Raw genomic sequence first — 27,045 nt, 5'->3', positions numbered from 1 at the left:
AAGACATACAGAGCATGAAGATAATTTATTTAATTAGTAAATAGGAGTACAAAAAAGAAAGTGTTGAAAAAGTAAAAAAAAGAAATTATTGATTTTAATGAAAAACAAGAGTAAATAAAACAAGAAAAAGTGTTAATGTAAAAAATTCTAAATCTAAGCAAGTGTATAAGAATAAACAAAATAAGAACAGAAAATAATACAGAGCATTTACATAATTAAAATTAATACATAAATTAAATTAGTCAACAGAAATAAGGCTAGAAATAAGAAAATAGAGTAAATAAAATATGAAAAAAGTGTTAAAAATCAACAATAAAAAATAAGATTTTAAAAATCTGTTTGCTAAAATAATAAAAATGGATGAGTAAGAGTAAATAAAATAAAAAATATATTAAATGATTATTAAATAGAAAATCAGATAAATTACAGTGCATACAGAGCGTAAAGATAATTTATTAAATTAGTAAATAGGAGTACAAAAAAGAATACGTCGAAAATAAGATCAGTTACAACAAATAAAAGCGTGAAGATAATTTATTAAATATGTAAATTGGAGTTTACAAACAAAACCTGACAGAATATAGCTTGGGCAATGAAGAAAGCAATAGAAGAAAAATAAGTGTTTAAAAAAGATTCAAACAAAAAAAGATGGTTAAGTGACTAATAAGAGAAAATTAAATAAGAATAAATGGAAATGAATATAAATGAAGTAAAATTAATAAAGAGATTAAAAATAGATTATATACAGTCATACCTTGTTTATTGCGGTTAATTGGTTCCATACTTGACCTTGATAAGTACATTTCCACAACATAGGATTCAATATTAATAATGGGAATATTTTGTAATCAGAGCATAGAAAACCTGTTTGACCTTTGTAAATATGTTTTTTACCATTATTAGAGCTCTGTAGACATGAAATAACACCCCTATAGTGACCTTTACACTTGTATTACCCAATAATAATAGAAAGTAAGTAGAGCTGTCAAAGTTAATGGAATGTTCCTTTAACAGCACAATTTTTTTTGGACACGCAATTAACATGCACACATCGTGTTTGACCCTCAGCCCACACCGTAGTTTGAGGAAACTCAGCACACTTTAACTGTGATATTTCACAGCATAACCCATCATACAGTTGGTCACGTATTTGCATTTTTACTGTTTTGACATTTAATGATGTTAGCAAGAGCATTTGTAATGGTCTTAAAAAAGCACACCATTTGAGTGGATCGCTGGCCCAATGAACCTGGAGTGTTTGTTACGGACAGTCAGGTGGAGATCCCAAAATGCAGAGCCAGACACAGTTCGGGATCAAAAATACAGTCTTTAATATAATGGGAGCAGGAACCAAGTAAAAAAAGAAATACAAACGTCCAGAGTCCAAACTGAGGTAGAACGGTGCAACTAAGGTAGTAAAACAAGAGGCACCATGAAAAAAGACAAAAACTCACTGGTGAGCAGGACGGCGTCACAAAAGGCAAGGAGGACATGGAAGAGGCACTAAACATACACAGCAGCCTTACGGTCAAAAAGAACAACAAACGAATTGGAGCTTCACATGCAGCATGCAGACCAGTAGTGACAGTACCACGTCCTCCTCCTGCAGCCAGGTGGCTTAAGAGCCCTTGACGGCAGAGTGTCTACAGGTGCGTCTCGTGGCACCGCCCACTCAGGGAGTGAAGGAACCTAAAAAGGAGTCGCAACAGAGGTCAAAAGTTGACAACACCAAATGCAGCACAACTATAACAGACCCTAACAGTGTTTCATGTACGGGTTTATTTTTTTAACTGGCTGACAACTTTAACTTCTTACCTTCCAAAAATAAATAATGATAATATTGTTTTTTTTAGGGTGGTTGCCTTCTGCCTGAATTCTGCCGTGAGGAGCCCCCTCTTATCTTTGAGTGTAACCATGCTTGTTCCTGTTGGAGGACCTGTAAGAACAGAGTGGTGCAAAATGGACTCAGGTAGGCAAAAGTTTCATTTATTTCATAGAATTTTGTAGTTGTTGTTGTTGTGGCAATGAGTTTGTTGAAAGAATTAAAATGTAATTGTTGGAATGACAATTGGCAAAAAACAAGAGAATCAATAATATTGTATGTAATGTGTATTCCAGGGCCAAGCTTCAGCTTTTTCGGACCGCTAAGAAGGGCTGGGGAGTCCGAGCGCTGCAAGACATACCACAAGGGACGTTTGTTTGCGAGTAAGTCTCTTTTGCTAATAAGTAACCTGCTCAATATGAATAGTTTTCCATTCATCCATCTTCTATGCCGCTTATCCTCACTAGGGGTCCCGCTGGAGCCTATAAGAATAGCTCTATAAACATTTATTACTCTTCTTTTGTAATTGGATGATAAAATAAATGCCCTGGTTGTTCAGATGACTGACGGTGGGCTTATACATTCATTTCAGAGTAACCTTTTTGTTTTTTAAATATTTATCACTGTTACATCAATACAGGTGAAATATATTCTTGTTAATAAAAAAAAGCACATCCTGGTTTTGTCAACAGGTACATCGGTGAGATCATCTCTGAAGCAGAAGCAGAGATGAGGCAAAATGATGCTTACCTCTTCAGTTTAGATGATAAGGTACAGTTCACTCACAATTCTCAGTCCTCTTTCAGGGAATAAAACAGGGTTTAGTTTAGCCTGACATAATAATGCCACGCTTTTTGGCCAACGTGCATACGTAATACGTAGTATGTATGTGTTACGGTAGCGGAAGAGTGGAGTTAGGCCAGCGGTGTCCAAGTGTGGCCGGGACCCGCAGCTCGTTTTTTATCGGCCCGTATCACATATGAAAAATGAAATTAATTAACTCATTCTATCCCGGCCATTTTTTAAAAGACCTCTTCGGAAATACAAAATAATACAAACAATACAAAAAAGGGTTGTGTTGCATGAAAATAATTATAATAAGACGTGTGCATGCGGTAAGTCCATACCGAGCTCTTATCAAATGCACTTTTGCCACCTTGTGGCCGTTTTTATGGCTTAAAAGTGCTTAAAAGTGCTCTAACAGTGACATCTTTTAGTGTGCACTTGCGTCACCACCTCTTTTTGCCTTAAAAGACGTATAAATACGTCTTTGGAAACGGGTGTTTGGGTTCATAAAAAAGTATAAATAGATCTTTGGTATTGAATGAGTTAATTACAAATGAGATAGTTTCCTAATTTGCTTTGTCACCTATCTTAGCATATCGGTTTTTGTTAGTAATGTCTTCCAAAAGGTCCTACGAAAGCCGAAGCAGTTTTTCCCATTCAGAAACAATGTAAATCCAATAAATACATTCCAGACACCCAAAAATATGAACAAAAACAAATTTTATAGAGAATAATTATAGTTTTACTGGCATAAATCAATGCAAAATACTTACAAATGGCAAATTTAAATTGATAAATTAACATTTAACATCACTTTTACCCTTTTGTTGGCAGAGTCACCAATGCGTAGGATGCTTTGTTTCAGCGCTTGATTCCACAATCGAACGTACTAGTTTGCTACGTGTTTTGTTTGGCCGTACGATAACTGAGAGGGTATAAGAAAGCTGAAAATTTTCCTCAAACCAAATCATACGAAAAGCAGGGCATACAAAAACTGAGGTAACACCGTATTGACCTTCATTGGATTCGTTTTAGCATCTTTACCTCACAAGAGTCCACAATTTGAGTGTAAAGCGGCTGGGATGAGAATTAACACCTCCGAGTCCATGGTTCTCGCCAGGAAACGGGTGGAATGCCTTCTCTGGGTCAGGGATGAGATCCTGCCCCAGGTGGCGCGGCGTCTGCAATGATGCGGACTCTGCATCGCCCTGTTGTGGTGAAGAGAGAGCTGTTCCGGAAGGCACAGCTCTCAATTTACCGTTCGATCTACGGTCCGACCCTCACTGGGCTCTACCTTTAGAGATAAGGTGAGAAGCACTGTTATGTTGGGAGAAATTCGGAGTAGAACCACTTTTCCTTCGCATTTAGAGGAGCCAGATTAGGTGGCTCGGGCATCTGGTTAGGATGCCTCCAAGACACCTCCTGGGGAGGTGTTCAGGGCATGTCCAACCAGTCGGAGGCCTATGGGAACATTGTCTCATCTGGCCTGGGAATGCCTCGAGATCCACCGGGAGGAGCCGGACGAAGTCGCCAAGGAGAGGGAAGTCTGGGCTTCCCTGCTTAGGCTGCTGCCCCCGATGCATGGAGTCGACAATTTGCCTCCACAGTCTGTACGGGGGCAGCATGATGACACAGTCACGCCGACGCTCAATTTCAGCTCCCATCAAAGGTGCATATTTGGAAGTGCATACGAGTCTTTTGAATGGCGTAAATCTGTGAAGTAAAACCACACTTGTGATCAATAATATTTGTCGCACAAAGCTATTTTTTTTACCCACCCACACACAAACACTGAAGCCTGGGGGGGAGGGGGTTCTTCATTGGACACCGCTTAGCTAGACAGTTTCTTAATTGGTTGACAGGATTGTCACTTCTATGCCACAACCAATAGAAAGAGAAAAGCACATAAGTTGCCTTCTTTTAAATAAAGTTGTAATAAAACAGCCACATGCCAAGAAAGAAAACAGACATCTGGATGTCCTCCGTTGTTGTCATTTGTCTTTTTTGTCCTTCATAAATGCAGGCCAGACCAGGGCTTAACAATCCAGACTGTACTCTACCGTGGCAAGCAGGACAAAATGTGTTTGGTGGCCTGCACTTTTATCCAAACTGTTATTTGTATGCCATCTTTAAAATGTAGGATTTGCCTTTCAGCTCATTTTCTCATGCTGTTTGAGCCTTTTCATTATGGTTATTTTATCTTTGCCTCCCAGCCACAAGCTCAGTACTGCATCGATGCTCGTTTCTATGGAAACATCAGCCGGTTCCTCAACCACATGTGCGAGCCCAACTTGTTTGCCTGCAGAGTGTTTACCACACATCAGGACCTGCGTTTCCCACACATTGCCTTCTTTGCTGGTGAAAACATCAAGGCAGGAGAAGAGCTCGGGTAAGAAGGGCTTTTTTTTTTTTTTTCCTTCATCAATTCATCCCTTACACTCCTGTTTGCTCAATAGATTTCAATTTGAAAGGGAAAGGAAGGAAGAAAGGAAGGCTGAAATATACAGAACACATTGAGTACATTCACCTAAATCTTTTAATACATACTGTAGGTCTGAAGAGCTTTTCACGTGGCAAGACCAAGTCCTTTTAGCTTCTCATTGGTGATAATGAATTTCTCTTTGGTAGCATAACATTTTTTGTTAGACAAAAGTGATTGGATCCGCCAATACTCAGAAAAATGGGGGAAAAGTAGAAAGAATTCTGTGAAGATTTGTTGAATTGGAGTCTTTTGGAGCCATTTCTGCAGATTTCAACATTATCCGCTCCAACAATTGCATGAGAGTACAGTAATTCCTTGTTTTTCGCGGTTAATTGTCTGCAGACCCCACCGTGACGACCGAATTTTCGCGAAGAAGGACTTTTTATTTAGAAGTGGACTCCCTGCAGTGGCTATTGTCTCATCATTGTAACGATACTGACACCTACTGACCAGTGTAGAATACAGTCGACCTTCGCCACTTTGCAATTCCAACATCACTCCCTCACTCTGTTGGAGTTTTTCAAAAATGAGTTAATGAATGATCGCTGCTTGATGGTTGACTATGGCATTTTATTAGTCAAAAAATATTGAAACACAAGTCACGTTTAGTATTCTACACTGGTCAGTAATGTTACATTGATGAGACATGACCTTAACTTGCACTGCATGGAGTCAGCCATGGATGCAGAGTCCGGACAGTAGCTCCAAATGATCCTCAGTCATAGGCATGATACAGAGAAAAAAAGTTATCCTCCCATTCCGTGTGGAAGTGGTACGTTTTTGGCTTCATACTTTGTACTTTGTACCCTTACAATAAATAAATTGGAGGCGAACTAGTTAGCTCGGTAGCTTGCTCTGCTTAAAGCGGCGGTCGTCTCTCGTGTCCCTGCATTGATCCCGCAGCCTGCACGTAAGAGTTGCACAATGTGATGTAAACAAAGCCAGCAGTAGTGTCCATTATTTTTAGAGACGTACACGTATGCCATATGTCAGTCTGGCTGGCATGGCTGTCCTGTATATCAGTCAAGTGACAAAGGTCAGAATTTGGATGGATGATTAGCTGCCATGCAATCGACTCAAATTATGTTAGAAATACTACAACAAAACAAACTTTCCAATGCGTGTGAGTGATTATGGCTTATCCCTGATCATGTCAACTATATTAGGTAATACGAGTGTAAAGGTGACTATGGAGGTGTTATTTCATGTCTACAGGACTCTAATAATGTTAAAAACCATATTTAGAAAGTCAAAGAGGATTTCTATGCTATGAAAATATTGCATTTATAAATAAGGAATCCTACTTCATGGAAATTCACTCATCACAGTCAGGTCTGGAACCCATTAACCGTGATGAACGACTGTACTACATATCACAGCATCTTTGAATGCATCTTCTGAATACCTCATATTTGTATTTTTGTTCATGATGCCATTTTTACGCTTGAAAATGCTTAATTTACGGGCAAAAGTACTTACAATTTGCATAAGTATGCTTTTTTTTTATTTTTATTTTTTTTACTAATAATAGGCCATGAAACAGCATGTTTTATTCATTAATATATTTTTGAAAAAGCATGTCAGATTGAAGCCGCAGAATGTCGAGGGATTACTGGATTACTTGGATGTGTCACCACTTTGTCAACGTCTGAAAGAAGGCAAATACCGTCACCCTCCCCTGAAAGGATATATAAATATTGTACGTACGGTATATGGTATACGACTATATAACCCTGGACTGGTCGCCAGCCAATCGCAGGGCACATATAGACAATCAATCATTCACACTCACATTCATACCTATGGACAATTTAGAGCCACCGTGCAGCCCACATAAAGACATAAACAAAAAAAAGTTCACATTGGTGCATGTATGCTGTACATTGTATCACATATTTACTAATTACCACCAACTGGTAAATGAGATGTCTTTTCTGTGGGGAGAAATGCCCTATTTTCGGAGGAAAACATTTTTTCTGATCAAAAAACTGCAAATATGCGGTGCTATGCACGCTGGACGCATGTACGCACACTTTATGAAGATTCGGCCTTTAACACAAATGGTTCAATATTTCTCTCATTTACGTTGTTACCTGTTGCTTGATCTATGAGGGGCATTATTATGTAGTGAACGTTATTATTATTATTATTATTATTATTATTATTATTTCAGTTTGAAGGTTTAAATAAACATTGCCGGTGTACCAGTGATTGTATTTAGTACACAATAAAAAGAGTCATTTTTTTCTTCTCAGATTTAACTACGGCAAGCACTTTTGGGAAGTGAAAAGCAAGGTGTTCAGCTGCGAATGTGGCTCCTCCAAGTGCAAGTACTCGTCGGCGGCCATGGCGTCGCTACAGGCGGACAGCACGCCGGAGGACCAGCAGCAGCCCAGCGCCTCACCCGATACCAGCTCCTCAAATGCTCCCTCAAGCCCCTCTTAGAGATGTCCTCTTCGTCACGCACACATCACGTCCTGCCACAACGTCCAATAGAGTTTTACAGATGATTTTGTACTGGATTGAATCATGAACCTTTGACCCTTGGGGAAAAAAACACAATCTGACCCCCAGAAGGAGCACTTGCTCCTCCTTGCCGCCGTGCTGAACATGACCAGCGGGGGGCAGCAAATCTCACCGAGACGTTACAAACACTCTTTCCGGTTTCAGTGAACACACACACACACACGTGGATTACTTTTTGGTCTTTGGGATGGGAACCTTTCCACCGAAATTAGTTGATAAAAATGAACTTAAGTTACTTTGTGGCGTGTTTGAAAGGAAAGGCCATCGGGCAAAATTCTGAGAAAGAAATACATTTTGAATTAGTGATTGTCCAATCGAAGGATTCCTTCTTAAGGTGAAGAAATGGATCTTGCTTGCCGAGGGGACTTTGTGTTGGATGGACCCTAACTGGAAAAAATGGTGCTCTCGTTTTTTTTTGTTTTTTTTTTTACATGCATACATTACCCTTGTGAACATTGTACAATAAGAGAATGGTTAGTTTTTTTTTGTTGTTTTTTTTAAATGTTCCGTTTTCTAATCATACGTCATGGTAGATGTTGCTGGTCATAATTCTTTTTGTTCTGTGCTTTTGTCAACAGGAACCCACGTATCTTTTTAAACATCTTTAGTAAAGCAGTGACTGTAGTGCAAAGTCTTGACACAAATGGGGATGGAAACAAAAATGCGTTTCCATTTTGTTCTGTTACATGTCTCTGGACCGGGAACCATGGTTGTCTTTTTCAATAAATTTACTACTAATGCATCTCTTCATTCTTCACTTGTTGCTGGAACGCTGGTGATGCAGCAATGTCCAATCCAGATAGAAAACATGGAAAGATGCAGATTCTACTTGGCTTCTTTGGCGCTTTAAACATGCTGGAACCAATCCAGTGTGGGTCAATATGCAGTGCTCCCCAGAAGTATTGGAAAAGTGAGGTCAATTGCTTTATTTTTGCTGTCGACTGAAAACATTTGGGTTTTTTGACATCCAAAGATGAGTATGAGACCAGAGAGCAACATTTCAGCTTATCTTTCCAGGTTTTTACATCTGGATGTACAACTTACAAGAGCACCTTTTGTTTGAAGCCACCAAATTTTTATGTGTGCGAAAGTATTGGAGCTTGTGACTGACAGGTGTGTTTGGTGTCCAGTTGTGGCTTATTGCATTCCTTCTTCAAACGATAAATAGCACAGAATGTTTATACTCGGGTTGAAGTTGGGTAGGATAGTTTTTGCCTGTGTGGACTGCATTTAGAGGTGAAAACAACATGAAAACCGGAGACCTGTCTGTGGATGAAAAGCAAGGGATTGTGAATGTGAACATTTGCACAAACATTGGTCAAAAGCTATCAGAATAAAACATCTCAGCTTAGTGTAAAAAGTGACAAAGTAAATTAACATGATCTCTAATAATTGTATTTTTACAAAAAAATGTGCTGCAAGCCGAAAATAACACTTTGTACAGCACTGCACTCGGCCATTCGTACCGTGCTGAACTTGTACATGAATGCTTGCCCCCAGAAAACCTGTTTACGACCTTCTAAATACGTTTTTTAATAACATTAGAGCCCTATAGACATGAAATAGCACCACTATAGTCACCATCCAGCCATCATTTTCTATGCCGCTTGTCCTCACTAGGGTCACGGGGGGATGCTGGAGCCTATCCCAGTTGACTTTTTGGGCAAGAGGCACAGGAAACCCTGGACTGGTCACCAGCCAATCGCAGGGCACATATAGACAAACAACCATTCACACTCACATTCATTCCTATGGACAATTTAGAGGCTCCAGTTAACCTAACATGTTTATTTTTGGAATATGGGAGGAAACCGCAGACCTGAAGAAGACCCACGCGCGCACGGGAAGAACATGCAAACTCCACACAGAGATTCCCAAGCGGAGATTCAGACCCAGATCTTCCCCATCTCCCGACTATGTGGCCAACATGCTAACCGCTAGGCCATCGTGCAGCCTCATGTATCATATAGTCACCTTTACACTCCAATTACCCAAATAAAGCTGACATAGTAAGAGAAAATGAGACTTGTGCTCGTGTGTGTTGCTGTAAATGTGTTACGGTGCTCGCGGAGCTGAGTGTCAGGCGGACAGAAAGTGACGGTGGTGGTTCAGAGTTTAGTTTTAGCTTGGCGTGGGTTACACAGTAGTGGTAGTAGTAGCGGTAGCCCTTTTTAGGGATTATTTTGCCCTCGTGAGAGAATTCAAACCTGCAATAAAAGCCTGTTGTTCCGCTGATCAAGCCTGGTACTTGTGAGTTTGACACCTAGTCACCAGTGTAGAATACTTCATATCATCCCAGTGTCTTTGAATGCATTTTCTGAATGCCTTATATTTGTGTTTTAGTTCATTTAGCCATTTTTATGCTTGAAAATGCTTAATTTAGGCAAAAAAATAACGTTTACTTAAATATGTATGCCTATATATATTTCTGATTAATAATAGGCTGTATTCAACCACGAGACAGCATTAGTTATCAAATAACTATATATTTGAAAAAAAACATGGTAGAGTGAAGCCTTGAAATTTGAAGCAGAAAGTGGCGAGGGATTAATGTCATGCAAAAACGTTATAATATTCAAATTCAGAGTAAGAAATATACTGATTATGTCCTCAACCTCAGTGCAAAACAAGCTATCATGGTGAAGTCCAGCTGTTGCAGCCTGGTGAAGAAACAGGAAGCCAATCAGCTGCTCAGACATCCTTTGCATCAAGATCGTTCTCTTCCTGACTACCACGAAGAAACAGTTCAAAGCTTCCGATAAGAAAATCCAGAAAATGTATCTGCGGTGATTTGATAAGGTCATTTCTGCACAGCCTGACAGGAAGCGGCCTTTCCGCATTCCAAGATGGGTGAAGCTGATTGCGTGTGCGCTTGCGTGTCGCCCTGCCCTTACGCTGCAGACGTGACTTCACGTGCGTCTTACAAATTCACTTGAATCCACCCAAAGTGACTTGAGGTATGTTTGCAACCCCGCATGGCCGCCACGAAGCGAAGAACAGTTCCTCACACCTCCAAATGGGTCGAGACGCGATCAACTGTCGTTTACGGTATGGTGGTACTTTTTGGGTTTTTTTAAACAGTATTGTGTATGCTCATGCTCTGATTTGTACATGCTATTTTTGTCCTTGTCTACCAAGGTCCAATAGACAGCAAGTCTTTTGTGGGAGATGGAACAGACAAAATATGCTACAGTATTTGATCCACTGATGTTTACATACGTTTACCCGCTGACAAATACATGAAAAGCTAGAGATGTGCGAGTTTTTAACCAAATCGGGACTCAGGGAAGTCGTCCCTGTTCACTCATTCACTTCCACACCCCCGCTACCGCAAGCTACATTAAATCATTCAACAGTCCAAAGACGTATTTATATGTTTTTATAATCCCAAACGCCCCATCCCAACAATGTATTTAAACATCTTTTATGTTTTTTTTTTGCGTGAGAGGCAAAAAGAGGTGATGATGCGACTCTCCACTAATGCATTAACACTTCAGAGCACTTTCAAGCCATAAAAACGGCCACAAGGTGGCAGAAGTGCGGCAAGGATGATGTTAACGGACAATTCACGCACGACAGGACGGAGGAAGTGAGAGAGCGTGGAAGAGTGTAGCGTGCAGAAGGGAAAGGGAAGTGCAGTAGGGAAATTTGAACGCATGCACACGCGTGCACACACATGCACATACAGTACATAGTTTGGTTTCAAATGAAAATTGTAAATATTTCATGGTGTTGCATTTGTAAATAAATTATTTGGATGTAAAACTACCTCTTTTTTGTGTTGTTTATGTTGGTACAGTTGTTTAGATATTTGTGCTGTCACAAAAGCAAAAAATATTTGTGTCAAAGTGAAAGTTATGCTTGAAATGGGAGGGGGTTGTCTCAGTACCTTCAGTACCCGGCACTTTAGATGATTTTGACTGATCTTTCAAGGCACACAGGATATTGTGTTCTATGGTTATATAAACATGAAACCTACCAAAAGAAAGATTAGACTCCTGTCTTTTATTGGGGGAAAAAAGTTTGTTTCTAGCTTTTTCCGTTCTTTGGTAATCAGCAGTAGAACATAGGCAAGTTTCAGGAAAATATAGGTTCCTGACTACAAAAGGGAGAAAAACAGCTTTTTGTGAAAAAATACATTTCAAGCATAACATTCATTTTGGCACAGATATTTTTTGCTTTTGTGACAGCTCAAATATCTAAGCAACTATACCACAACAAAAACAACACCAAAAAGTTCTTTTTTTTAAACATCAAAATGATTTATTTACAAATATAACACCATGAACTCTTTACAGTTTTCACATTTGGAACTGAACTATGTGTGTTCATGTGTGCGTGCGTGTTTGTGCACGCGTTAAAATTTGCCTACAGTGCGTCATTTTTTTTCGTGTGGTACACAATGTAACAGCTGCCTTTATGCAAGGACTTCCTCTTCCTGTCATGTGTGTTTCTCCTTCCTCTCATGATCCTTGCTGAGGTCTTACCAAATGCTATTCTGCCACCTGGTGGCACAAGTGCATTTAATGGCATTTTATGGCATGAAAATTGCTCTCAAGCCATAATCCATTGGTGAGGAGTTGCATCATCACGCCCTTTAGCCTCCTTTTACAAAAAAAAATGTAATAGATGCATAAATACGTTGTTGGTATTGGGAGTTCGGGTTTATGAAAACATTTAACTACGTCTTTGGTATTGAATGAGTTAAAAAAGGAAAACATGACATTAATGGTGCAACTCTTACTCTAACTGCATTTGTGTAAATCAGGGGTTCTCAATATTTGCGTGCACCTCCCCCCCAATAGTAATTGAAATACTATTAAAAACGTAATATCTGATTATCTGTACAAACCACTGTATGAGTTGCTGGCACCAGCATTGTTCAAGCATACATTCTGTGTGTATAGTCCTACCCCAAGCCTCTCATGCCCCCCACACTATTTGAGAAGGTAAAAATCAGGGCTGTCAATCGATTAAAATATTTAATCCCGTGTTGACCATAGTTAACTCCTGATTAATTGCAATTAATCACACTTTTTAATCGATAATAAGTGTACATTTACACCTTTCAACACGAGACTGGATTGTTGGACTAAATGCCCTCACGTGCTCAACAGGGAAAAGTGTGACATACACTTCACACAGAATTTATCTGACTTTGATGTTTTTTTGTGATGCAAATTTGGAGCGGCTGGAGCGGAGCAGGAGGTGATAGAGAAGAAGAGAAAAGAAAAAAGAGGGGCGAGAGCCGGGATAAGAGGGGGACAAAAAAAGAGAGAGACAAGGACAACAGCAACAACAACAATTGTGACAACAATAACACAACAACAGAAACAAACAGGACTACGTCAGCAAATGTTTCAGCCTGAAATTTGTTTACAGAAGTGGTAAAAATTCATGTATTAGAGGAATTAACCATGCAATAAACAAGTGCAATAACTGTGAAACCATGTAAACCTGTGACTTGGTCAACATGTACATAGCTGTATATAATGTATATAACCTCTGGTTTGTGTTACCCTGTTTTTGCACTTACACTTACACACTTACACACTTACACATCTGCCCTTGTGTGCTATGTACTATACTCTTGTGTGCTCTTGTACTTTCGCTGCTGTACACCCGAAATTTCCCCTTGTGGGACTAATTAGGCATATCTGATATGATCTTGTCTTTAAACTGCACTTAAAAAAAAAATGTTGCCTATCATCCACAATCCTGATGTGAAACATGAACACATATTTCGTTCCCTTTTCTGTGAGTTCCAACGAGAGAAAGCGCGTCTCTCATTGGGATGGCTGTGTCTTCCAGCGCAAGATTTGAGCTCCAGCCCTCGGGTAAAAAATATTGACAGCAAACGAGCATCTTGTTGAGTCTTCGTAGCAAAATTGAGAGCCAGTAGTATCCACTCTTCCGTCTGTCCCGCTGCAGTGGCTTGAGGCGTTGTGAGTGGCTCTAGTTTTTCGTGTTAGCTGCTACAATAAGAGGGTTTTGGAGGGTTTTTTGTTTGGGCTTTATCGTCAAAATAGGTACGTCCCATGACGTGTATTGTTAGCTGGCTCATATTAACTCGTTTTCTCTCGAAATATGACTCGATGTTTCACGTAAAGATTGGGAATGATGGGCAAAATTCCATGAAAAGTGCAGTTTTCCTTTAAAATACTGCAGTGTCAAATGGTATCCTTCTGTACAGATTTGCGCCAAATTTGACCAAATGCTTTGATTTGTCAGTATTTTGCCTTCAATTACCTGTTACTGCGAAACAATAACGGCGCTAGTAACGTTATTTCTACTATCTAAATCTATTTTATGGGTTATATGGCATTCACTATGGAGGTTTTGTTGACATCCGTGTCAGCTGTCGGAGTTCTTTCATTTGCTGTTTTTAGGCCACACCTCCACTAAGTTCCACACATTTGTGTCGTCTCTTTGAAGAGTTGGCCCCCCCGCAGAAACCATACGTGTGGAACTGCTGGGGGTTTGAACACATCACCACTGAGCTCCATTTGCATCCTTACGCCATTTCTGCCTGTCTCAAGTACTACGGTATCACGTGAGCAGATACTTGCTCATCATTGTGTCTATATTTCCTGAAACCATGGCAGCCATCATCTCCTTGAGGGGTGTTAATTGGTTTCAGAGGGCCCACTCTGCCTTGCCCTACAGAAAAGTAACGAAGCTCCTGACGGCGTGCAGCAGCAGCAGCTCAGACGATGTTAAGCAACCGCAGAGGAAGAGACGCGCTTTCACTGAGGATGAATCGTGGAAAACATACGGCCGAGACAACAAAGGAGTGGCTCAAGAAGAAGCACATTAACTTTATTACACAGAAAATCGGTAGTGGGAGATGAAACATTGAGTTGCCAAGCGATAGCCTCAAAACGTTCAGGGTATGAAACGTATCTTACAATAAACCTATGGTATGTTCATGGAACATAATATCAGCACAGGAGCAATTAATACAAATGGGGGGGGGGGCAAGAGACACTGGAGCGAATTGTACAGGTGTTTCTAATATTATGGCCAGTATGTGCACATCGTTATAATTCTACTGCATGTGCTCTGTCCATCAGCCCTGCGTTCAGTCACGTTCAGCTCATGGCGGATGCTCACCCTAGGGGCGGAGTACGAGGACACCTGGGCCCTGTCACCTGCCAGGAGGTGTGGACCCAGACGGCAGGTGAAGGAGGATCCTGGGGGAACCCATGCTGGTACTGTAGCGCCAGGGGAACCTTCAGGAAAACACGGCGATGCCAATACCACGGAATATGAAACAGTTATACACTTGGAAGCAGAGAGCAGAGCGGGGAACAGGGAGGGTCTGCGTCACATGGTCCACCAGCACGAGATGCAGACTAACTCACCTTGGCCTGGCAGGTACAGGTTTTAAGCACACATCATGCGCACGTGTACAATGCAGTGATTGTTCGCTTCCTGTGTTTAACATTATGATACATAATAGCTTTAGGATAAATGATATCAGACGTTGCGGTCCAGCATTCTTCCTTGTAAACACCAGTTCAACAGTTCTCTCACTCTGTCAGCAGCCTGCGCGCTCCACTCGCTGATTGGCCCGCATTGGTCACATGATCTCTTCCTTATTCCACTGGGGGGGACTGGTGGAGCCCTCAGGCCCCCCCACGCAGGGAGTGATCAGACACAATCCACATGACAACTGCTTGCTTGTCACATTGTTGTCTCGCAGCCAGGAAGAAGAAGCTGGAGCGACCCAGCCCATCTTTTCAGGAAAAAAAAAGAGAGGAGATTTCAACTGGTGTTCTCACGCAGCCACGATGCTCCGACGTGATTCCTCCTGCTTCCTTTTTTCTTTCTTTTTAACTTTGACATTTTGTCCTTTTTAAAGCAGGATGAATCAGCAGAAAGCATCACGCGTCCAAGCTGCTAAAACTGCCCTGGGTGGATGAAGATTGTTTTGTTGTGATGCGTCTCCCTTCCGTTTCCACTGAAACCGCTTTGGATTTTCCTTGTTGGATCTGTGCGTTCCCAGAATGGCTCGTTTCGCTGACGATCTCCCCACCCGCTATGGAGGGGGCGCTGGCGGCGGCGGAGGAGGAGGTGGTGGAGGAGGAGGCGGGCGTGGAGCACCGGGCGCCGGCAGAGGGGGAGCCCGGGGTGGAGGCGCTCCGGGCGGCCAGAGAATGTACAAACAGTCGATGGCCCAGAGAGCCCGGACTATGGCCATTTACAACCCGAACCCTGTCAAGCAAAACTGCTTCACTGTCAACCGCTCCCTCTTCATCTTCCGGGAGGACAACCTCATCAGGAAGTATGCCAAACGTATAACAGAGTGGCCATATCCTTTTGCAAGCATGCATGTACACACACACACACACCCACGCGCGTGCACACATTTGCACATGTCCGTGCTTTGCACAATATAAATCCCATTGGCCAGTAAATCTTGATTTCATGTCCGCGCAACACTGGCTGCACCTGTCGCTCCATAGATGCTGTCTGAATCGGACCACACACACACACGCGCACACACGCCTTAATGTTAATGGCACCCCCTATGCAACCAAGCTCTTTGTAAAAATGAAAACAAAAACAGCAGGCAGTTGCTTTCTAATGATCTGACGTAAAGATAACACGCGATGTGTGTACATGCCGCGTGTTGAAAGAAGCACACGCGCCGAGTTGGAGCCCTCTCCATGGTGCTGAAGTCGCCCACAAGAAGCGCCGCAAAAAAAACCCTGCTCACTTATGCTTTGTCTCAAATCCAATACCGTACAGTACATCCGTCAGTGCACTTCAGTGAGAGTACTTAGTTCCTAAATGCGGCAGTTTTGACATGTAGTGCTGTCTTAAATCGATTTACTGTCGTTGCGCACTTACTGGAAATGACGATTGCAATAGTTATCCGCTTCTTTTTCTGCTCACTACTTTCCAACACTAAATTAAGCATAGCCTAACACTTCAATATGTGCTGTATATCCTGTGATACTGTGTATCCCTTGCTTATTGAGGCTAATTGTTTGAAGACACGACTATGGTTATTCTTATTTACAAATAGAATATTTTTATAATTGGAATTTACACCTGTTTAAACCTGTTTACAACCGGCTGAATACATTTTTAACATCATTAGAGCCCTCTAGACATGAAATAACACCCCTATAGTCACCTTTACACTCCTATTATCCAATATAGTAGACATACTAAGACAAAACAAGCCATTTAAGGCTTAAATGAGACTTGTGTGACGTATGATTGTGTGCGTTGCTGTACTGTAAATATGTTCCGGTGTTAGGGGAGCTGAGTGGCGAGCGGACAGGAAGTAGTGGTGAGGGTTCAGAGTTGAGTTTTAGCTTGGCGTGGGTTACATGGTAGTAGTAGCCCGTTTTAGGGATTATGGTACCTCCTGTGGGATAAGTCATGCTCCCAATAAATGCAATAAAAGTTGATTTGTTGGCTACTCCACCCATCTCTGAGAAGATAATTAATGTATAACGTATTTTATATCAGAATACATTTGTGTTTTTTGTGCCTTGATTTATGTTATTTTTGGAAAGATTGAATTTATTTTTAGTTAAAGCGTTAAAGCTGATTATTATTTTGATTGATAACTTTCATGTTCTTATTTTATATTCTTATTTTATTGCATTAAAACCTCTCAATGGGATCAATAAAATTCTATCTCAGCCATCTGAGAAGATCAAATACATTGTTTTTGGTGCCGAACTGTTCCCCAAGTATCTTAGCGTGTTTGTGAAAGTATAAACAAGAGGCATCAACTTAAATTTCTTTGTAGAAAGGCGCTTTATGAAAGTAAATACATGTATTTGCATTAAATGAAGCGGCGTTGACGTACGGCTCAGCGCTCGATGCTGCATCTACGCATACGGTTTTGACAACAGCACTTCCTGTTTCCCAGCTGCTTTGCTCTACTGTTGTTGTGAATGGCTGCTAAGTTACACGGTTAGCTGTTGATTAGTCAGCATTATTCGTTGGTAGTGTCTTGTCTGTTGTTATCTACCCATTACGTTGCCGTGTGATGTTTTTTTTTTTTAGCTCTTTCTTTAAAAACACCGTGAGTAAGAATGGTATGTGGAATGACACCTCCCCACCTCCACCACACCCCCCCACGCGATTTCTATGGAGCTGGTAAATTGGTTGTGAGCTCTGTCATTACTCTGCTTGCTAAATAGTTACTTCTTCCTCCCAGGCTTGCGAGTGGCACAGTATTAACTACATGGTTCGGTGTTGTTGATGTTGCAATTCTGCGACGTTGACGGTAAAAGCTCTAGCACACGAGATGCACATTTTTATGTCAATATCGGGCCAATAATTATCGGTGACCGATATTATCGGACAACCCTAGTAAATACAGTCAATGTTACATTATTTAATATGACATAAACAATCAGTGAACTAAGATAAACAATACCACAGTCAAAACAAGAACCACAGCTGATGTAACACCAACAGCCACGGTGCCCATTGCGTTTAGAAAAAAAAAAAAAAAAAAGCAACTGAATCCCGTGTCAGTTTCCTGTGTACTAACGTGATATATCTTGGCGTTAAGGGTCGTAAACTTACTATTTCTTTGCATTTCATAATCCCTCAATAGGCGCCTGACCCGCGGGCACTGACCTAGTGAAAATGGATTGCAGAATGAGGCAGCCATTGAAAATAGTTGGAAATGGTCAACCATCTGGAAAGATCATGAGCGCATGTATAGGATGCTTTCTTTCCAGAAAGCCATCAACCGGAACATGATGGGAGGTTTCTGCTTTATTGGACACAAATGTAACGGCATTAGTCATTCTGCAACGTACACACTGGTTCTTCTCCTAAAATGCATTGCCAAAACCATGTCTTTTATGACACAAACTTATTGGTACACATTCAGGAAATGAAAACTGAAGTATCTTCAGCAGCCTCCACTCCTCTGGGATGACCTTTTGGCCTTCATACAGAACAACATTTGAAGAAAGGGCCAGCTACGTACTTAAAGGGCTCAAATTCATCATTCTGGAACAGAAATGTACCTGTTCCCACAAAACTGGAATGTCTTGGCGTGCTTTAAAATTCCAAATGCAGTGTTATTGGGCGGAATCCAACCATGACTGAATAATTAATTAACACTTGTCCATATAGTGTACTTGATGTGCCATTAGATTGTGTTTTAATCTTTAATGTTGTAATGAAATGAACTGCTCTTTAACCTTCACACTCCATTTGAATACATGATCCTGGCTACAATCATCGCCAACTGCATCGTCTTGGCCCTGGAGCAACATCTACCTGCCAGTGACAAGACGCCCATGTCGGAGCGCTTGGTAAGTGTGACGATCTTCCTTTCCTTGTATGGCTTGACTTGCAGCTATGCTGTCATATATACAGTCATCCCTGGTTTATTGCAGCTAATTGGTTGCAGCGATGAGTGAATTTCCACGAAGTAGGATTCCTTTTTTTATAAGCGGAATAAATGTACAAAGTTAGAGCATAGCTAACCTGTTTACGACCTTCTAAATACAGATTTAACATTATTAGAGCCCTCTAGACTTGAAATAACACCCCTATAGTCAGCTATACACTCATATAACATACACAAAATACATAAAATAGACAACATAATGACACAAAAAAAAGCCATTTAAGACATAACGTGTTGCTGTAAATGTGTACCGGAACTAGGGGAGCTGAGCGAGGGACGGACAGAAAGTGACATCCTGCATTCAGAGTTGGGATAGGGTCTATTGTGCCTGTTGTGACATAATTCAAACCTGCAGTATGTGATCAAGTCTGGTGCTTGTGTTTCTCACCGAACAATACTGTAACATTACAGACACCCAGTGTCCAGTGTAGAGTACTACATATCATCACAAAGTCTTTGAATGTGTCTTCTGAACGCTTTATATTAGTATTTTAGTTCATTTAGCCACTTTTATGATGGAAAATGCTTAATAACAAACATGTAAGATTTGCTTAAATATGCATATTTTATATTGATACATTTTTTTTTAGAAAAAGTGTGATAGAGTGAAGCAGCAAAATTCGAAGCGTGAAGTGATGAGAGACAGTCTAAGTGGACCAACTCATTAAGTCCTGGTCCACCATGCATCCATTTTCGATACCACTTGTCCTCATTAGGGTCAATTGTAACCTATCCCAGCTGACTTTGGGGGGGGACACCCTGGGCTGGTCTCAAAAGGGTCATTTCTACGATAAATGGGTTCGTTTAACGTCATTCTTATCGCCCGAGTGTTTTTGCAAAATCAGATTTGTGTTTATGTCAAAATCGATAAACCCAAACAAAAACGGGTGGGCGGGGCAACAGGGAAAGGAACTGCCTAAGCCTGTCACGATAACAAATTTTGCTGGTCGATAATTGTGCTAAAATTTATCGACGATAATCGATAATTTCGACCTTTTTTGGTGTATTTGGTTTATTATTATTCAATGATCATTTTGTCATGTCACATTTGCGACATCACAGACCAATCCTAGTCACGGTGTCAAAAGAACTACACACAGCAACGCAGTAGGTGGATAAAAACAGACGAGTGAGCTAAAAAGCAATGCTGCTGGAATTTCCCAGGCGATTCCTACTGTTGGCTTTGCCACCGTTGGCTTTTCAACCGTATTGAAAGGTTGCATTTCCTTTGCAACGTCGCGAGCGACACTGTGAACGCGCACCATTTTGCGATGTTTCGTTTAATATTTACTCCGCCTCAGTAAGCTTTGACTGTCGCAAAGAATGCTTTGCTTCACATCCACACTAGAACTGTGGCATCCGGCTTAGAAACGATTACTTTTTTCCCTTCATTCATAATCGCGTCTGCTAGCCAACTGCTCGCACTCCGTGTACGTAGCCCCCGCCTCCAGGACAAGGACAAAGAGGCTTTAATAGGGTAGCTGAGAAGATGCTCGTTCTCTTCGGTGTTCATTTCATATGGAGCCAGTGAACACAGACACAATCAGAGTGAACCCTCGGTGCACCCAAGAGAGACTAACAGATGGAGCAGACGCGCATACACGTAAATGTCAATTTAACGTGGGCTCATAGTTATCAACCTGTTTTATTTTTATTGTCTGATAAATCGATATATCCATTATCGTGACAGACGTAGAACTGCCACTTATCTTCACAGCTTCGACATAGGACCAAAGATCCTTTCTTCTCCCTTTCCACAACTAACCAAATGCACCCATGTGTAGTAAATTTCCCCGCTGTGGGATAAATAAAGTACATACAACAATACAACCATGTCAACAAACTGCCATAGGTTCAAAATGCATGAATTATCACTCATTCTTCGTATGTCTCCGGCCATAGCCACAAGTAAATGCGCAAGCAACGGCTAGTTTCGGTTATGCGGTTGTGCCGACAACCACTTATGTTGACGCGAGTCAGCCAATCCAAGGGATTTCGACTTAAGCGGCTTCCGTGGTACCGTTATTGCTATTTTTTACATCAGCCATTGCGTTGCTTTCCATCTCACATTAAAAGCAACTCCATTAAACCAATTGTTGAACAACACAATGAACTCCTCTTTGAGGGAAACTCAAGAGGCTGCTGCATGGATAAGATAAGAATCAAGAGGGGGGGAAAAAAAAGCATGTTCGAGCTTGTGTTCGAGGGTGTTAAAATTGTGTGTGTTACAACAAGGTGCCGCAGCGCTGTGTGACTAACTTATGAAGTCACATTCACCCACCAGCGTGTTTAGCACACACCACGTTACAACAAAGACGACAGACTCGCGGTCGAGACCTGAGAAAGTGATGCTTGTTGTTGCACAAAGACGAACACCTCCTTCACCTTGAGGACGTAATGCAACAACATCCATTTAATTAGAACAAGGGGTCAGCTATTATTTATGAAACAGTGTCAACAAATGCAGAAAATGATGCAGCCATACAAACGACTCTTCCTTATTTATTTCCAATCCATTACTTGCAATGCCACCATCCTTTGGCGTCTCAATATCTATTTGCAGAAAGCATATTTATAATGAACGCAGACTTTATTATATGTAAAATGCATAGGCTTATGATGGGTATCACTACTAGCGTAAGCCCTCGCCGCTTCTCACTTTGAATTTTGCAGCTTCTTGCTTTTCAACAATATATTAATTAACAAATCATGCAGTTTTGTGGTTGAATACGGCCAATTATTTGTCAAAAAATATGCACATTTAACATATTTCTTGCCCCTTATTGTGAATTTTCAAGCAAAAAAATGGCTTAATGACTAGAATACCAATATAATGCATTCAAAGACTTTGTGATGATATGTGGTATTCTGCACTGGACACTAGGTGGCAGTAATGTTACTGTAATGTTCGGTGAGACACACAAGCACCAGACTTGCTCGCCGGAATAACAGGCTTTTATTGCAGGTTTGAATGATCTCGTAACAGGCACGATAATCCCTAAGACGAGCCACTGTTGTGGCTGTAACCTACCCCAAGCTAAAACTCAACTCTGAACCCGCAATGTCACTTCCTGTCTGCCCCTCCCACTCCCTTAGCACAGGGACACGTTTACAACAACACACACGAGCATGAGCATGGCTTATTTTCTTGTATTATGTCTACTATATTGGATAATATGAGTGTAAAGATGACTGCAGGGGTGTTATTTTACATTTAGAGGGCTCCTAATAATGTTAAAAAACATATTTAGAAGGTCGTAAACAGGTTTTCTTTGCTTTAACTACAAAAATATTCCATTCATGAATAAGGAATCCTACTTTGTGGAAATGTACTTATCACGGTTGGGTCTGGAACCAATTAATCGTGGTAAAAAAGGGATTACTGTACCTCGACCGACTTTTTTTGGTATAGAAAACAATTAAGGTATCATTAGATTTGTTGCTTTAGCAATTCCATAACGGCCATATACTGTCAAAGCAAAATATCACACAGTACAGGACAAACCTCTGCCAAGGAAAACAGCAAAAGCAGCTGTGGCGAGGCACACTGTTGAGGCTGCGATCGGCCGGCTTCTAGAACATTATTTCCTGTGCATTTGTTCAGAAGGTGGAACACCATCTCCTTTGATTTTGGATCAACATTTGCAATAAAAATGATTATTGTAAAGCATCGTTTAATTCCAACTGCAATAACACTCCCCTTGTCTCTTTAATTACCATTGTTTGCTTGCTAACCAGCTAAATAATCAAAGAGAGTTGTGTTGCCACACGGTTGACTCTAAAAACATCAACAATGGAACAATATAAACAACACACAGATATTTGCGAAAATAAACATAGACGAGAACTGAAAACATATCAATTTCGTCACGCGGTATCAATTATAAATAATATAGTATGATAATATATATAATATAAATAATAATATGGTAATGATTGATTATTATTATTAATTCATTTATGAATATTTATTAATGTAATTAAAAAACTATAAATAATATATAAATTAAAAAATGTATAAATCTATATATATCATGCATAAAATAAAAAATTATATATGAAATATTAAAACAAAGAATTAATTGTAATTGACACAATAAATGACACAAATAAATGACGGCATTATGATATCAGCTCACAAACACATTATAAGGCACCTGTCATCCAGAGAATAAGAAGATGTAGCAGAGGGGATCAGTGTTTATTTACTGTGAGACGTAATCAGACCCTCTCGATACTCCTTAACTACAGTAGATACTCAAGTATACTCCTGTATACTCAGTATACTATCGCTCCTCTCAACAAGCAGCGAGTGTCTCTCTGGTTAAGAAAGAAAAATCTCATTTGTAGATCTAAGCATATTTCATGTTTTTTTTACTCAGTTTTTGCTAAAGCGTCACGGCAAATTATGCAAACTTGACGATTGCGTGATTATGTCACAATGCCACAAATATATCGCAGTCCCTGTGGGCAACACTATACTGATACTACCCTTGGTATCGATTACTGTCAAAATAAAGCATCAGTCAAAATAAGTGATGATCTTTGCTAGAGAACATTTCCAAGCATTCTGCCTCTGAACAAAAGTATATGACATATTCTTGAAGGACTTTTCGTCAGGATACGTATGATGCGTCCAACATACGTGTCTCTGTGATTATTCATTGCTGCAGTGTGGGCAGATGCTGCTATAGAAAAGGTCACGTTTCTTATAGTGCTCCAGCCTGTCACGCTGCCTTCATGTGATTATGTATGTTGGAGGCTGTAGGAGGACACAGGGGGTTGGGGACTGTCTGTCAGGTTGAAGTAAAATGGGAGCAAGTGAGGGAAACCAAAGGGGGTGGAAGAAGGCCTGTCTGTTCAAGCCCAGCGCATTGTCGCTTTGGATTGACAGAAAGCGTGCACATTTCTAATGTCCATTCACATTACACGTTATCACGGTTCACCTTTCGCAGATTTTTTAAAACGTTTGCCCGTTCTGCTTTTTGTTCTGCGTCCTTGTGGTGTATTGGAGTGATCTATCGGTGCTCTGTTGCATGTGTCTGTTATTGTATTTACTACTGCTACCAGTAGAGGGTGCTGTATACTCATGTGAGAGTTGAAGACGTACCCAGACGTGTCCCGTTCTCTCCGTAAATACAGAGCCACAACAGTCCTGATTGGCTAAGGGAGAATCCGCCCATTGTGTTCTGCGTTCTGATTGGCTGTAGACCATTGTCTATCAATCTCCTTCCTGCAGGACCGCCTGTTTCCTGTTGTATGATTGTTAGCTGCTATCATACATGCTGAATGAAGGCAGAAGTTACGCGGCTGGAGCTGCCTGGAATGCTGTAAATGAACCTTCGGTTCACGGAGGACGAGGAATATGTTTTAACAAGGATACAAAAACGCTACAGCCTAACGGCGCCACAACAAGCCGCTATCAGAGGCGTGAAATATGTGCGGGTCACTTCATTTCTTGTGTCCAATGGAAGTCCAGTGGAAGGCCGGACTCTAACCGAAACGGACGCTAACTGAATATTTTTTTCCCATAAGAAAGGATGCTAATCCAGTCTGTTCCAGAAAGTTAACACAGAACACATTTTTATAATTTTAAAATGATAGTTTTACATGTAGTAATTCCAAAACACATATAAATGACAAACCAAAGGGATAAATGAACATTTAAGGTTACTTTTACCTTCTTCGAAGACATGATTCTTGATGTGACTGTTCCCAAAGACACGATGTGGGAACGAGACACCACCTTCAGACACCACCTTCCTGTTTTGCCATGAGTTACTGTATTTCTTGAATTGAACAGTGTTTCTCACCACAATAACCCAACATGGAGCCACAGAAAGTTTCAAATGGCAGCATTTTGATAAGGAAGGTGATAAACACTATTAAAGTGATCATCTTGTTTTCAGAATTAAATACATTTCTGATTGGCTTCCCTCTGCAATGTGCACAAATTGTCTCCCTGGTCTTTTCCTGCAAAGAACAGGTCTTGTTCTTCTGCTCGGGCGGGTGTGAGCGCCATCTTTTTACTCCACGTTACTTACCCCTCTTTCTTTCACTTTATGCTTCATTAACTGCTCTCTTACTCATTCCCCCCCCCCCCCCCTCTCTGATTCTCTCTCTCTCCGCAGGACGACACAGAGCCCTACTTTATTGGAATATTCTGTTTTGAGGCCGCCATTAAGATCATCGCCCTGGGCTTCGCATTTCACAAAGGCTCCTACCTCCGCAACGGATGGAATGTAATGGACTTTGTGGTCGTTCTCACCGGGTGAGTCGTTTGCCCGCTGGGTGTCAGCTGCAGAAGCGAATCATAAGTGAGAGGGCTGGCTTCTGTGGTGTGTGTGTGTGTGTGTGTGTGTGTGTGTGTGTGTGTGTGTGTGTGTGTGTGTGTGTGTGTGTGTGTGTGTGTGAGAGCACTGAGAGCGCAGTGGCACCACCTTCCTAACATGATGTTCAACAAGTCACATGAAAGATAGAACTCTTACGTGAAGTACAAATACAATATGGCGGGGCATGTTTTGAGACTTCTTGCTCTATTTGTTTCCCTTTTTTCCTTTTTGAGTGTCCATTATGTTCCGATAAGAGTGGCTGCCTTGTGGGAAGCTCTCAGACTGGGTCTTTGGAGACATGTAATGGCCCGTGTTTCCTATTATGAGAAAGAAGTGATGAGAAGGCTATGATAAAGGAGTCATCAGGTCAATAGTTCTCAGTAATTACCGGTTGGGACTCCAATTTAGGCGGCGTTAAAGTTTTGTCTCAACAGCAGAATGTTGTTATCCACTAAGGGGCTGAGAGAGGAAGCATAGAGGGGGGGCGGGTCAGAGGAGGATCATTTGTATGAGACAGGACAGTCCCCCCAAAATTGGGCGTTTGGATGAGTTTTTGATGCGGAACGAAAGGAGAGGGATCTGCTTGCAAACTGAAAGCAAATGAAGGCAAATGAAACACCTTCCTGTTGGTGGGAAAAGCTCTAATTAGCCAATAAAAACATCACATTAATACCAGTGGTGCATGTATTTTCTGCCATGTCCCCCAACCCCTATTAAAAACCTAATAATATGTATTCATGTATCTGTACAAACCACTGTATGAGTAGCTGAACGTTGCTGAAGTTTCGTGTTTAGAGTTAGGGTAGCTGTTGTTTATTATTTCCTATAGTAGTAGTAGTTGTCCTATGTATTTTTATTCCTGCTTATATACTGTATTAGTGACACTTTTGTGTTGGCAAAACTTTAGTGTTGTGTTGTGATTGCAGGTAGCGTTCTGTCTAATGACTCGCCCCCTGTTTAAGCACACCGCTGGCTCAGAGTTGACTATTGCTTGCCCAATTACAGAGCCCATGTCTTTAGGCAGGCTACAGCGCCTCACACCAGCTCTTGTGAGACACAAGATCACAGGCCGCACTAACTTGGATGTCAAGTGGGGCTGCAAAACTATGGTCCTGAGGGCTGCAACTGGCCCTGTGAGTTAGATCGCCTGGAACAAAATGAAAACATAATTGCACAAGCACACATGTGAGGGCAAAGACTCCTGAGATTGAATCAGTGAAAACTATTGGGTTCTATAGAGTATTTCTGTGCGTAACATAGGATCATAGGATCATATGGTGCGCCACTGTATCCGTGTCTGTTTGGCTAATCGCCATGCAGTGGGTTCCTTCAGCTGCCTCGAGCGCGCCAACATTCAAACGTACAGAAAGCATTACATCCCACCTCTTCCTGCTTTGCATACCTAAACTCCGCCTCACGTAACATGCGCATTAGTTGCGTGAACGCTGATAAAATTCCACATCATTTTTCATCTATTTATTCTTCTCCTGCCCCATTTCTTAACAGTCAAAATGTCCATTTAGGACAGTTTGGCTATCTCTCAGGTCTTTTCAAAAAAGGATTCCCACATTTACTGTTTCTGTGACAATTGTCCCATTACAAATAAATGACAAATAAATGTTTATTTGGCAGCCCCTATCAAAAATCATTTCACAGTTTCCATTCCCGTAACATTCTGCTTATTCTATAGGCTAAC

At 41.0% G+C, this 27,045-nt stretch overlaps 2 protein-coding genes across 13 annotated transcripts in view; both read left to right on the top strand.

The window, feature by feature from the left end:
* ehmt1b (euchromatic histone-lysine N-methyltransferase 1b) overlaps positions 1 to 8,358 on the top strand; it is a 39,005-nt gene extending 30,647 nt beyond the window's left edge. For both annotated transcript variants that reach the window (XM_054757046.1, XM_054757044.1), the window contains exons 22-26: positions 1,854 to 1,969; positions 2,119 to 2,205; positions 2,515 to 2,593; positions 4,822 to 4,997; positions 7,346 to 8,358. In XM_054757046.1, the coding sequence (XP_054613021.1) occupies positions 1,854 to 1,969; positions 2,119 to 2,205; positions 2,515 to 2,593; positions 4,822 to 4,997; positions 7,346 to 7,535 (648 nt within the window). In that variant the 3' untranslated portion in view covers positions 7,536 to 8,358. The remainder of the gene's footprint in view (positions 1 to 1,853; positions 1,970 to 2,118; positions 2,206 to 2,514; positions 2,594 to 4,821; positions 4,998 to 7,345) is intronic.
* A 2,181-nt stretch (positions 8,359 to 10,539) lies between these two features.
* Positions 10,540 to 27,045, top strand: part of cacna1bb (calcium channel, voltage-dependent, N type, alpha 1B subunit, b) — a 192,395-nt gene continuing 175,889 nt past the window's right edge. For all 11 annotated transcript variants that reach the window (XR_008566517.1, XM_054757130.1, XM_054757128.1 and 8 more), the window contains exons 1-5: positions 10,540 to 10,664; positions 14,690 to 14,993; positions 15,625 to 15,930; positions 18,814 to 18,919; positions 25,149 to 25,288. Coding sequence is in view for 10 of the 11 variants with exons in the window: in XM_054757130.1 (XP_054613105.1) it covers positions 10,592 to 10,664; positions 14,690 to 14,993; positions 15,625 to 15,930; positions 18,814 to 18,919; positions 25,149 to 25,288 (929 nt within the window). In the remaining variant the exon portion in view is untranslated. The remainder of the gene's footprint in view (positions 10,665 to 14,689; positions 14,994 to 15,624; positions 15,931 to 18,813; positions 18,920 to 25,148; positions 25,289 to 27,045) is intronic.

Source organism: Dunckerocampus dactyliophorus, chromosome 17 (genome assembly GCF_027744805.1).
Source record: "Dunckerocampus dactyliophorus isolate RoL2022-P2 chromosome 17, RoL_Ddac_1.1, whole genome shotgun sequence".
Lineage (NCBI taxonomy): Eukaryota > Metazoa > Chordata > Actinopteri > Syngnathiformes > Syngnathidae > Dunckerocampus > Dunckerocampus dactyliophorus.
Note: the sequence above shows the minus strand (reverse complement) of the source record. Positions and strands in the feature narration are given on the sequence as shown.